Raw genomic sequence first — 13,956 nt, 5'->3', positions numbered from 1 at the left:
TATTTTTTATTTTTTTTTTACTACTAATGGCGGCGATCAGCAATTTTTTTCGTGACTGCGACATTATGGCGGACACTTCGGACAATTTTGACACATTTTTGGGACCATTGTCATTTTCACAGCAAAAAATGCATTTAAATTGCATTCTTTATTGTGAAAATGACAGTTGCAGTTTGGGAGTTAACCACAGGGGGCGCTGTAGGAGTTAGGGTGCACCTAGTATGTGTTTACAACTGTTTGGGGGTGTGGCTGTAGGAATGACGTCATCGATCGTGTCTTCCCTATAAAGGGAATGACGCGATCGATGCGCCGCCATAGTGAAGGACGGGGAAGCCGTGTTTACACACGGCTCTCCTCGTTCTTCAGCTCCGGGGAGCGATCGCGACGGAGCGGCTATAAACAAATAGCCGCGCCGTGGTCCCGGATCGCTCCCCGAGCGGACCCGACCTCCGCATGTAGCGGGGGGGGTCCCGATCGGACCCCCCACCCGCTAATAGGCGAGGACGTACCCATACGCCCATGTGCCTGTACGTGCCATATTGTGGACGTATATGTACATGGGCTGGTCCTTAAGTGGTTAATAAGTATACCAACATTTTCAACCTTTTGATCACTAAAGATGACCACATGACAAGCAATATTAAGTAAGTATATGAATGTCTTACGAAGAAGGCATCATGTAAAAATTACCTATAAACCAGGTAAACATGCAAAAATAATTGCATAGTGTTGCTGAAAGAGCAGAAAGATAACCTCATCAGTCTGTTCTTGTTCTTCACTGTCCAACCACAGGTTGGGGCTAGGAGCTGACCTTCCTCTCTTTCCTAATTGCAGCAGAGAAGTTTGGTATTGAGGCTGGCTTGTAGTAGGGTTGTGTGAAGCCTCGTGCACACGCTCGGTTTTCTCGGCAAGAACCAGCAAGAAAACTTCTGGCAGAGCTTTCTTGCTGAGTAAACAAGGCTTTCAGGTTTCTCGTCTGGAAATCTGGCCAGAATCTCGATGAGAAAAATAGAGAACCTGCTCTCTATTTTCTCGTCGAGATTCTTGTCGGCCTGTTTCCCCGACGAGAAACCCGAGAGTGTGTATACTTACCTGTCGCCGTGAAAACCCGCGCATGGTCGAAATTACTTTGACGCATGCGCGGTAGCTTCCACAGCATAGGTAGGGTTAAGCAAGATGGCGGCGACAGCATCGAATGTGACGAGCGCATGCTCGTCGTACGTGATGACGTTGCTGCGTTCTTGCCTTTCAAGAGATCCATGGTTCTTTTGAAAGGTCTGTGTACACTCGGGCAGGAAGAGATTCTTGCCAAGTTTAGCTTTTTGCCCAGTGTTTAGCCTGTATTAGCCTTTATTATAATACTTGTAAGATCTACTTTACGATGACCATGCAAAAGGAAGAGGTTTTTGCATGACATAATCTGCTCACAGACCAATGACAGATTTATTTATTTATTAAAATTCTTAAAAGTACAAAATGGTACAAAACGCAGTCAGTTACCCGTAGGCCTCGATGCGCCGAGAACAACAATACAACAACAACCAAAAAAAAAACACACAGGCAGCGGAACAGATCAAAATTTAAAATGGTTAGCAGATCAAAGAACTATAAAAACCTATGTAATTCCATAGGCTTGACTGAAAAGCTCAGTTTTTAGAAGCTTCCTGAAATTAAAAAGATCATTCTCAAGCCTTAATTTTAGAGGCAGGGAGTTCCAAAACTGTGCTCCCTGGACCGCACTCGTCCTCCCTCCGCATTTTTTCTTTCGAAACTTAGGGATCACCAAAGTTTCCGAATTAGCCGACCTTAAGGTACGGTTAGGCACATACTTGGTGAATTTTTCCTGCAGGTACACTGGCCCCTTGCCATGAGTAGCCCTGTGCACCATGCAACCAGTCTTAAACAGAACCCGTTCCTTCACGGGTGGCCAATGCGGCTGACTATGACCCTAAGAACACCATCCCTACAGTCAAGCATGGAGGTGAAAACATTATGCTTTGGGGCTGTTTTTCTGCTAAAGGTACAGACTGGCTTTGCAGCATTGAGAGGCCAATGGATGGGGCCATGTATTGTAAAATTTTGGATGAGACCCTTCTTCCCCCAGCCAGAAAACTGAAGCTGGGTCGTTGATGGGTCTTCCATTATGGCAATGACCCAAAACATACCGCCAAGGCAACAAAGGAGTGGCTCAAGAAGAAGCCTCACCAGCCTCCAGACCTTAATCCTAGAGACAATTTATGGAGGGAGCTGAAAATTCGAGTTGCCAAGAAACCAGGATTTAGAGAAGATCTGTAAGGAAGAGTGGACCAAATCTCTCCTGGGATGTGTACAATCCTAGTCACCAACTACAAGAAACGTTTTAGCTCTGTGCTTGCCAACAAGGGTTTCTCCACGAAGTACTAAGTCATGTTTTGCTTGAGGATCAAATACTTATTTTTCTCACTGAACTGCAACTCAATTTATAAAATTTGTATCATGTGTTTTTTCTGTTCTTTATTCTGTCTCTATCATTTAAAATACACCTAAAATGATAAAAATTATAGACTCCTCGGCCCAGATTCACAGAGAGCAAGGCGCACATTACGCCGCCGTAGGGCAAACACTGTACGCTACGCCAACGCAGCGCAGAGAGGCAAGCATTGCATTCAGCAAGCCAATGCTCCCAACGCTGCTCCAGCGTGACGTGGGTTTCGAAGTTGCACGCCGGCGTAGGTTGAAGTGGGCGTGAACCCATGCAAATGAGGCGTCACCCCATGCTGATGGGCCGAGCGCCAGACAGGTACGTATCACGAACGGCGCATGCGCCGTGACGTGGACGCAACCCCATGCGCCTGCTCACAACCACGCCGGCAAAACTGCCTAAGCTACCCCGGATCACTGCGTACACCGTGAACATAACGTACGCCCAGCCAGACACACGTCCAACGCACAATACGCCGCCTTGTGTTCCCTGGTGCAGACCTGTGCATGTCTGTTGCCGGGTTGCACCTCCTTTATGGGGAATAACTTTACGTCGAACGTAAAACTTACGCGCATCTCGCGTAGCATGCGCCGGGCACACGCACGTTTCTGAATCGCCGTATTTCCCTCATTTGCATATTTGAATGGCTAAACAATGGGAGCGGCACCATGCGCCCAGCCTAAATGTGCGCCCACCCTATGCCGGCGTGAGCAAGCTACGTCGGTGGTGTGTAGCCTGGTTTTAGGCACATGTATGTTTGTGGGTCTGGCGCACAGATACGATGGCGCACATTTGCACTTACGTAGGCGTAACTTGTTATACGTCGGCGTAAGTGCTTTGTGAATGTAGCACTACCCCCGAAGGAGCCGCTGGTTTGTTGTTGGGATCGCCATATTAAGTTACCTCAAAGTTGTCTAGGGGTGTAGCTGATGAATAAGTAGTGAGCGAATGTCCAGTACATGAAGGAAGGTTTTCAAATGCTTAATTTCAGGCCCAACATAGCCAACATCAACATGCAGTAGGAAGGAAAAAGTTGATGAAGCGATAGAGAACTTTGCGGTATCAGGCCTGGATATAGAAAGAGCAATCCTGCTCTCAGTAACACAATAATTGTAGTCACCATTCGTCACCACTCTAGCCAGAGTGGATGAAGTGTCACAAGCCTGGCAGCCGAAGTGTCACTTAGTGTTGCTGGGAGGAACGGGCCTCTGCCACAGGCCTAGTACTTGAATGAGCTAAATGGACGAATTGAGCGAATCCTCCCAGTAGATTGAACGTAGGTCACCGGATGACAGCAAAGAGTACCTGTCAGCGTTCCAGTCACCAGATCCCCGATGGTTCGTTCAAGCTCTGATGGGCAACCTGCCTCCGGGTTCCCCTAAAGCCGACCCCCCCAATCGATCGGCACCCAGCCTGGGATCTTCTCAGTTAAGTGGGGGACCCAGCAAGTCACTGGGGCCCCTCTCAGCAATTTGGAGCTCCGCGTAGCATGCGACCCTGGCCTGGAAGGCCATCGCCGGGGTCCGTTGGATGCGCACACCCTAAAGGTGGATGCCGCACCTGGAATCCGTGGGAAAAAGAACCAATAAAGATGGCGTCTGTCACAGATATACCCCTCCCCAGCATGCCTTGCGAGGGAAAAACTCCTCCAATTGGCTGCTGGGGAAAAGTGGCTCCTCCAGAACCCCTCTAGCGCCACCTGTCGCCCAGGGATGGAATCAACACCCCTGGAGCGCAGACTGACCCACAGGACAGTTCAGGAATGACAGCAGCCCATAATTTAAAAAATTGTGAATGTGAGCAAAAAAAACTCTCCCATTCCCCACTAACTTTAGCGTAGTGCCCATACTAAAAGTAAGGGGGCGCTACATGAATCTGGGCCCTCATTTCTTTGTATGTGACAAACTTACAAAATCTGCAGGGGATCAAATAATTAGGACACGGCACATTTAAATAATAACAATTACACACAAGGAATGAGAAAAACTGAGAACTTCCCTGACATTTCAGTGTAAATAGATTTTGGTATAGTTTTCACGTTTTGGTGAATTGCATAGGTGTCAGTAGGGAAGATGATACTAAACTTGAAAACGCGCAAAAACGTTTATGCATAGTGTATGCAATAAGGATTGCAAATAATACAAATAACAAAGGTTAGTGATTACTTTTAGCACATATGGTATTCACTGTGAATGTAATGCTTCAGGCACCACAATATCATTTATTTTATCCTAAATAATGACGACACCAATAAGGACACCATGGGGGTTATTTACGAAAGGCAATTCCAATTTGCACTACAAGTGCAAACTACATGTGCAAGGTTCAATTGAAATTGCACTTGAAAGTGCAGTCGCTGTAAATCTGAGGGGTAGCAACGTAGTAACATCACCGCTGGGCGCTGGAAGGACTCGGGCATCTGAGACTCTCGGTCGGTCCAGCCCATTATACAGCCAAATTGACACACCATGACATGTCAGCATGATTGAGGGGCAAGGAAATTCTTAGTCTGCCACACCTGCTGGAATGGACGGTGAACCCCCCACAATCCTGCCCACGTGTGCCCATTGAATGAACTATAATTCCTATGGCATCATCAATTCTTAATTGTCAACCATGCAGTTTGGTGTGAATGGTCGGGCACTTCTTCATTCATTGAAATGAATAGGCTGCCCTGATGAACCCTGTAAGCACTACCATGGTGACCAGTCCAACTCATCCCATGCAGTCTTCCCCTCTTTACATCTCCCTTTCTTCTCAGTGCCAAGTATAACATAAAACATAACAATCTATTAGCAGTGTCCTGTACCTTTCTATGACCATCTACAATACTCCAGATCTGCTGGCAGTTTCCCTTCTCAGTGATCAGTCTACATTCACTTCCGTGTTGTGATGCAGGCAGTCATGTGACCTCACTCCTTCCAATCCGCATCCTGCTCTGTGTTTCTGTCAACATTCCTTCCAGGCTTCCTTCGTCTTAATTGTAGTCAAATGTGTTTGTATACATTGTAATCTAACATAAACAACTCTTTATTATTACACCAGCAATCACACAGACAGATAGTATGACCACTTCTGAGCACTGCAGACTTATTCCCAATGCTTTTCAGGGTAAAATCCTATTCATGGGGATTTCTATGGTCCTATAACATCATATTATACCCTCTAGTTTAAAACTCTTTCCCCCATTCACAAAAAAAACTAAAGAAAAAAAAGAAAAAAAAAAAGAATATATATATATATATATATATATATATATATATATATATATATATATATATATATATATAAAAATTGCGTTTGCAACATATAAAAAATATATTACATTTTCCAGGAAACACATAAAACCCTTTTCTCTACACCAAAATACTGTATAACCCTCCAATAAAACATCAATAATCTAAAAACGTGTACGTGATTTCCCCTGTGGCCGCGGTTGGGTGGGCACAGCAGCCCATTCCTTTGACTGGCTAAGAAACACAGGGAAAAGGTCCCCACACCTAAAACCACAGCCGCAAAGAATCTGCATAGCGCTGTAGTTTTCAATGCGTGGTGATGTCATTAAGACATTATGCTGCATGTGCAGAAAACACGTGCAGAAAACACGTGCAATTTACATGCAGTCCCACACTAGGGTTGCCACCTCATCCCTTTAAAACCGAACACATATGAATTACACAGGTTCTGAGGCTAATTTAATGCAGATAAGGCACCAAATGAGTCTAATTACCACCTTAATTAGCCACAGAACCTGTGTAATTAATATGTGTTCGGTTTTAAAGGGATGAGGTTGCAACCCTATCCCACACCCACATATAATATTTAGTTAAAGCGGAGGTTCACCCTAAAAAACAACTATGTACAATGCCATCCAGCATACTAGCGTCAGCTACAGTATGCCTTTATTTTATTTTTTTGCGCTGTACTTACAGTTTAATCCTTTAGTTTCGTTTCAGACTCCCGCGGGGAAAGGCGTTCCTATGAAGAGGGGAACATGATTGACGGCCGGCTATGTCGCGTCACGCGTTCCGAAAATAGCCGGAGTCGAACTTGGCTCTTCACGGCGCTATACGGCGCCTGCGCACAGACTAGGAGCTGACTGCGCAGGCGCCGTATAGATCCGAGTCCTATTTCGGCTATTTTCGGAACGCGTGACGCGCCATAGCCGGCCGTCAATCATGTTCCTCTCTTCATAGGAGCGCCTACTCCCTGCGGGAGTCTGAAACTAAACTAAAGGATTAAACTGTAAGTACATGGCAAAAAAATAAAATAAAGGCATACTGTAGCTGACGCTAGTATGCTGGATGGCATGGTAGACCAAGAATTTTTTTTTTTAGGGTGAACCCCCGCTTTAAGGCTCCATTTATACTTGGGCGTTTCGGGATCATGGCATAAACATTGCGATTCTGCCCGCGATCTCAAAACGCGCTACAATAACAAAATGCAGGTTCAGATGTCACTTTTTTCAATGGTGCGGTTTTGCTGTGATTTATCGCGCAGCAGTTGTGGCTAACCCCATTGCGTGAAATTTGTCACCCAAAAAAGCTCCTGCCACTTTGACCAATGATAATGGACAACTGTTGCACAACTGTCCCATTCAGGTGAGACTTTAGTCTACGGCACTTAAGTTGCAAAAAAGTCAGACCAAAGTGGTGCAGGAACCTTTTAAATATCGCTACAACTTTAAATCGCACATATTTGAACGGTTGTCACTGAAAAACATGGGGTGCGACTTGTAATGAGTCTTTAGTGTCCAAAGTCGCATGACGCATCGCACAAGTGTGAATGAATGACAGGTGGGTGCTTGATATCTCTGCCCCCTTCATTCATAGATCACGTTTTATTCATAAAAGCTGTAGTATGTCTTCTATCAATGGAGCAGCTGGGTAGGAAGGACAGGCATGGTCAGGCTATCTTCATGAAAGCCTATGACATCCCCTTAGTTGTATTAACCCCCACCCCACCAGAAGATCATGACAGTAGATGTGGGGGGCAGGACAGAGAAGGATTTCAACTAAAAGAAGAATTAGCACAAGAGGCACATCCTACAGACTGTAGTTATGTCCCTTGTACTGATTTTTCTTCTTTGATTCTGTCTTCTCCCTTTCCCCTGATCCTCCCATTCTTTTACTATCTGCAATTCATGTGCTGCTAGTACAGAGCCTTGGGAGCACTCTGCACATGCTCAGTTTGGTGTGTGTTGCTAGAGAGGTTTTTTTTTTTGGGAGAGTGCATGTGATCAGCACAGAGCCAATCAGCACTCTCCAGGCAGAGGGTTGGGGGTCATGCATGACAGTCAGAGGAGAATAAAAACTCCCCTTACCCACCCCACCAGATGATGATGGCAGCAGGGGTGGGGGGGCAGGACAGAGGAGGATTTCAACTAAACGAAGAATTAGCACAAAAAGCACATCCTACAGACCTAGTTATGTCCCTTGCACTGATTTTTCTTCTTTTTTTTTTATTATTTAGCTGCAGTTAGGTTTTAACAAACTTTCATGTCTTCTCAACCTCCTCTGTATTATATCCCTTTTCTACATTAGGCTTGGTTCACATACGCCCAGCCACAGTTTCCTTGCTTTTTTAATGGAGTTTCGTTCACTGGTTCAGGTGCGATTCAGGATGCAAGTTTTTACTGTGTATGACACTTGAGTTCGCAACTGAACCGCACTGAAAAACGTACAGGGCTCTTTTCCAAAAACGGACTGCAGCCAGCCCGGACATATGTGAACCGCTAAATAGAAAGCCAGTTCGCTTTACATGTCATGCGAATGGGGTGGTGTTCAAAATGCATCCAAATTCGCATATATGTGAACCGACAATGCTTTTTGGATGCAGGATTATTTCTTATGTCTGTGTCACATGAACTGAATTTTAGGAATGCAAAGAAACAGGTGTTTAATGGGTGTCAAGGGAATATTGTTATATTTCATTATGTTGCTGTTTTGAAGATTGTACAGCATGCTGTGCATTTTCTTGATTTATTTTTTCTTGCGCATACTGTATGAACAAGAATAAGAGAGGAAGGAGTTTTAATACCAGGTCATGTAAAGAAAAATAAAGCTATATAGACCACTCCAAACTCTACACATACATGTACATACACTTTACATAGTAAATAGAGGTCTGTAAAACTGATGGAACTAATGGAATAAAATAGAATAGAATACTGTTATTAAAGGTAAGTTTATTACTAATAAGACAGTGTGTATATGGGCATATCTGTTCTGCAGTGGTTACTGGGCTGCTTTCGAACTGATCCACAGATGCAGAGAAGTGCACCGGTGGGTTACCTGCACTGAGCCAAAGACTTCTATTACCTGCGAGTTTGGTGTGCTGAGCAGGGCCATCTTTTCGCATGGGCACGCTGGGTAGTTGCCTGGGGGGCCCCACCTGCCCAGCGACCCCCAGCTAAGCATCATTCAGATGTCACAAAGTTCGCTGCCCATTGTAACAGTGCTGTGCGGCTCCCTCACAGAGACAGAGATTGCCGCCCGATCAGTCCCGATATCAGTCAGCGACGGGCAGTGTGAGTCAGCTGTCACTGTGAAGAACGGAGCCGATGCTTTCTGTATAGTTCTGGCTCTTCACAGGCAGAGTGATATCAAATGCACTCCTATAGAGCCGAGTGGGCTGTCATCCACCTGCTCCTCTCATTGTGGCCCGCGACCATTTACCAAATCGCTTAAGTGGCCCTTGCACTTCAAAAGGTTGGGCACACCTGGTTTAGGAGATATTCACTATATACTGTTTTGCTGACATCATCAACGCATGCGCACTGAAGAAATGGCCCACTGGCGCCGTTTCCTCAGGTCCTGTGCTGTGGCTCCGGCCAATCACAGCGCCGGAGCTTGCGAACCCAGAAGTAACGCTAGTGAAAGATGTCAGCTGTGTACTCGGTATGCAAGCGCTGATTCAGGGCATCGTTCTAAGGTAAGTATTTCGTAATAAACTAGTATGCGATGCCTTTGTCTTGCAGGTTTTTTTTTTGGAGGTTTACAACCTCTTTAAGAAATAGTGGACATAGGTCAACTTCTGTAGAGCGGAAGTGAACACACAAGGAACGAAATATGGCCGGGTCGGCAGGGACTGCCAATTCATCTATGGCCAGCTTTAGGCCCCTTTCACACTGGGGCGGGAGCTGCGGTGGCCGCTAAAAATAGCAGCGCTATACCGTCGGATTTGCCCGCTAGCGGTGCGGTAATAACCCCCGCTAGTGGCCGATAAAGGGTTAATACCACCCGCAATGCGCCTCTGCAGAGGCGCATTGCGGGCGGTATTTCCGCGGTTTCACATTGTCTTAAATGGAAAGGAGCGGTATACATACCGATCCAAAGATGCTGCGAGCAGGAGATTTTTTTCTCTTCTGCCAGCGCATCGCCTCAGTGTGAAAGCCCTCCGGCTTTCACATTGAGGTTGCTGGCCAGGAGATTTCAGGCGGTATAGCAGCGCTATTTTTAGCGCTGTACCGCCTGAAAAATTCCTCAGTGTGAAAGGGGTCTTAGTCTAGTCGTGAGGTCGGCCAGAGCACCACTCCCTTCATAGCCACCCAAAAACGGAACAAGCAAGGAGATGGTTTCTTTAAAGCGGATCTCCACTCTAAAGTGGAGTCCCGCTGATCGGAACCCTCCCCCCCTCCGGTGTCACATTTGACACCTTTCAGGGGGAGGGGGGTGCAGATACCTGTCTACAGACAGGTATCTGCACCCACTTCCGGCCCTACGATACGGGCAAAAGACGGGTTTTTTCCTTGTTTCCCGTCCGTCCCCCGTTGTATGCTGGGAACACTCGGCTCCCAGCACACAGCGGGAGCCAATCGGCGGGCGCAGCGCGACTCGCGCATGCGCCGTAGGGAACCGGGCAGTGAAGCCGGAGCGCTTCACTTCCTGGTTCCCTCACCGTGGATGGAGGGGGGAGCAGCAGGGTGACGAGCGATCGGCTCGTCATCTGCTGCGATCGGCGCTGGACTCCAGGACAGGTAAGTGTCCTTATATTAAAAGTCAGCAGCTGCAGTATTTGTAGCTGCTGGCTTTTAATATATTTTTTTAGTGGCACATCCGCTTTAACAAATGGTACTTTGTCCACCTCTAAGCATTTGCCTGCATGTCTGGAACATTTTATCTCACAAGCACACTGCATCCCTCATGAGATACTTGCCTTGGGTAAGTACTTGGTGATGGAGAAAAGCAGTCATCGCCATAGCTGCATTGTTGGACAGCTAGGACAGGTGAAGGAGGGGTGCCCTGTCTGACCTCACAGCTAGACTTAGTCAGCACTTAGGAACATGGACACAGGTATGAACTGATCAGCCACTATATATAGCCTGTAATAGAAATGTAACATTGAATTTAGGTCTGGACATTGGAAGCAACCCTACGGATGAGTTTTATAAAAACACACTGGGCTAGATTTACCAAAACTGGAGCACTCAAAATCTGGTGCAGCTGTGCCTAGTAGCCAATCAGCTTCTAACTTGATTATTGAAGCTTTGGCAATAAAAGCTGGAAGTAGATTGGTTTCTATCCACAGATGCACCAGATTTTGCATTTAGTAAACAACCCCCACTGTGTCTATCTATTCTAGTTCTGTGTACTTAGAATAGCACTTATTTAGGGAAAAATTACTATTGTTTGATCTCTTTCCTATTAATATAATTGCCAATGAATCTCAGTTTTGCCATTCAGGTAACAACCTTATCTGCAACCAGACGGTAATGCAAATGAATCCAATACAATATACCATGATTTAAAGCAGTATTAAGCACAAACACAAAAATTTAATATATTGCAGTTTACCAATTCTTACATGTGGTAGCTGCATTTGTTTTCTTTTTGAACGTTTTTTTTTTCATTTGCGCCTGGTGATCCCACCAATAATAGGGATTACAGGGCAGTTAGGATATGGATTACATGGCAGTTAGAATAAGAATGACAGGGCAGTTCGAATAGGGATTACAGGGTGATTAGAATAGGGATTACAGGGCAGTTAGAATAGGGATTACAGTGCAGTAAGTATAAGGGTTACAGGGTATTTAGAATAGGGATTACAGGGCAGTTAGAACAGGGATTATATGGTAGTTAGAATAGGGATTACAGGGCAGTTAGAATAAGGGTTACAGGGCAGTTAGAATAAGGGTTACAGGGTTGTTAGAATAGGGATTACAGGGCAGTTAGAATAGGGATTAAAGGGTAGTTAGAATAAGGTTTACGGGGTAGTTAGAATAGGGATTACAGGGCAGTTAGAATATGGATTACAGGGTAGTTAGAATAGGGATCACAGGACAGTTAGAATAGGGATTATGTGGCAGTTAGAATAGGAATTTCAGGGCAGTTAAACTAATGATTTCAGGGCAGTTAGAATATGGATTACCGGGCAGTTTGAATAAGGATTACAGGGCAGTTCGAATAAGGATTACGGGGCAGTTCGAATAAGGATTACTGGGCAGTTAGAATAGGGATTACAGGGCAGTTAGAATAGGGATTAGAGGGTAGTTAAAATATAGATTACAGGGCAGTTAGAATAGGGATTACAGGGCAGTAAGAATGGGGATTACATGGTAGTTAGAATCAGGATTAGAGGGCAGTTAGAATAGGGATTAAAGGGTAGTTAGAATAAGGATTACAGGGTAGTTAGAATAAGGGTTACAGGGTAGTTAGAACAGGGATTATATGGTAGTTAGAACAGGGATTATATGGTAGTTAGAATAGGGATTACAGGGTAGTTAGAATAGGGATTACAGGGTAGTTAGAATAGGGATAAAAGGGTAGTTAGAATAAGGTTTACGGGGTAGTTAGAATAGGGATTACAGGGTAGTTAGAATATGGATTACAGGGTAGTTAGAATAAGGTTTATTGCGTAGTTAGAATCGGGATTACGGGGCAGTTAGAATAAGGATTACGGGTAGTTAGAATCGGGATTACAGGACAGTTAGAATGGAGATTGCAATGGGGGGTTAGGTAGCTTTTTGTCAGCATTGACTACATAATGACATAATTGTTACAGAATTCTGGAAATTCACACAGTTAATAATAGAGGATATGACATGAGTCAATAAAATGCCACACATGGGTTAAGAATGTAAAGCCTACTTGCAAGCTACTGAGCATGCGAACTAACACGGGTGCTACTGAGCATGCGCAGAGAACGCTCACGCCTCAGGGGTCTAACAGACCTTGGAAACCCATAGTACATCGTACGGTCACTATGTAACAACCTGTCATGTAACACAATGAAGAGGACGGTCTTGTTAGTTTCCAATGACAATCAATGGCAGTGAGCCGCCAGCCTTACCTTGTAAGCTGTGAGAGGTTTTCTATCAGCATTAAATCCCGCTTTCTATATGTATGATGTGATGCGCAGCGCCTGCATTACTTGTGGACGGCCCCGAGCTCCATACAGGACAGCAGGCTGTAAATTGCTGTGGATTACTGTACACTACACCCGCTATTAGGTTTTGCACTCCGCTCCCCCTCCCATCGGGGATTTCCCAGCTTGGGACTTTCCCAGCTCAAGCCATCAAAGTTCATCGGTGCACTGTGTCCAGAAGAGGGCGCACCATCTATATAGAAAGAGCTGGAGTTTTCCACATACTGTTTCCAGGCTGAAGCTCATTATTTGTGTCACCTACCTTTGTACTTACTGACAGGAAAACACTGCAGGATGAAAGGAAACCACATTGGGAAGTGCTTAGAGTTGAATTATGGCCAAAAACTATTTTTTGCACAGGTAAAATGTGCACATTACGGGTAAAAACCTGTAATGTGTGCTGTGCCCCGTCTACTGCAGCGTTTAATAGCGCCATGCAACATGAGATCCCCATAGAGCGGGGCTGTGCCCGCACTGCAAGGGTTAGGTGGTGTTCACACCTGAGAGTTTTCTAAACTTGGGCAAAAGCGTACGTGAAATGTATTCATGAAACGCATGTCGCAATGCGATTACAGCTACGCCCACACCTAGCCTTACGTGAACACACATTTTTGCATGTTTTTTTTAAATGCATTTTTGTGCTACGCACATAGTGCAGCTCGAACGTAATGCACCCAAGTAGCTCGTACCCTTTTTCGGCCTTGAGCTTCATGCCTTTTTTAACCACTTCAATACCAGGCACTTTCTCCCCCTCCCTGCCCAGGACAATTTTCAGCTTTCAGCGCTGTCACATTTTGAATGACAATTACACAGTCATGCAGCTTGCTACCCAAACAATTTTTTTTTTATTTTGTTCCCACAACTAGAGCTTTCTTTTCGTGGTATTTAATCACCATTAAAAAAAAAAAAAATGAAAATTTTGTAAATGCATTTTTCTTTGTTTCTGTTATAACATTTTGCAAAGAAATAATATTTTTTCATTAATTTAGCCCAAAATGTATTCTGCTACATTTCTTTGGTGAAAATAACCCAAATCAGTGTATATTATTAAGTCTGTAGGAAAGAGTCCACATATCTGAAAATCAATTACGGTAATCCTGATGTACTGACGGCCTATCTCATTTCTTAAA

The 13,956-nt window shown here is 45.0% G+C and overlaps 1 protein-coding gene across 2 annotated transcripts in view; it reads right to left on the bottom strand.

Annotated features, from left to right (window-relative positions):
• TNFAIP3 (TNF alpha induced protein 3) overlaps positions 1–12,915 on the bottom strand; it is a 37,846-nt gene extending 24,931 nt beyond the window's left edge. Inside the window, exon 1 of one of the 2 annotated variants that reach the window (XM_040350514.1) lies at positions 12,752–12,915. In XM_040350514.1, coding sequence (XP_040206448.1) covers positions 12,752–12,783 — 32 coding nt within the window. In that variant the 5' untranslated portion in view covers positions 12,784–12,915. Of the gene's footprint in view, positions 1–5,270; positions 5,556–12,751 lie in introns of those variants that run through there. The other variant, XM_040350516.1, reaches the window with a different exon arrangement.
• Positions 12,916–13,956: the final 1,041 nt, after the last annotated feature.

This window comes from Rana temporaria, chromosome 4, assembly GCF_905171775.1.
Source record: "Rana temporaria chromosome 4, aRanTem1.1, whole genome shotgun sequence".
Classification (NCBI taxonomy): Eukaryota; Metazoa; Chordata; class Amphibia; order Anura; family Ranidae; genus Rana; species Rana temporaria.
This window is presented reverse-complemented; position numbering and strand designations above follow the sequence as displayed.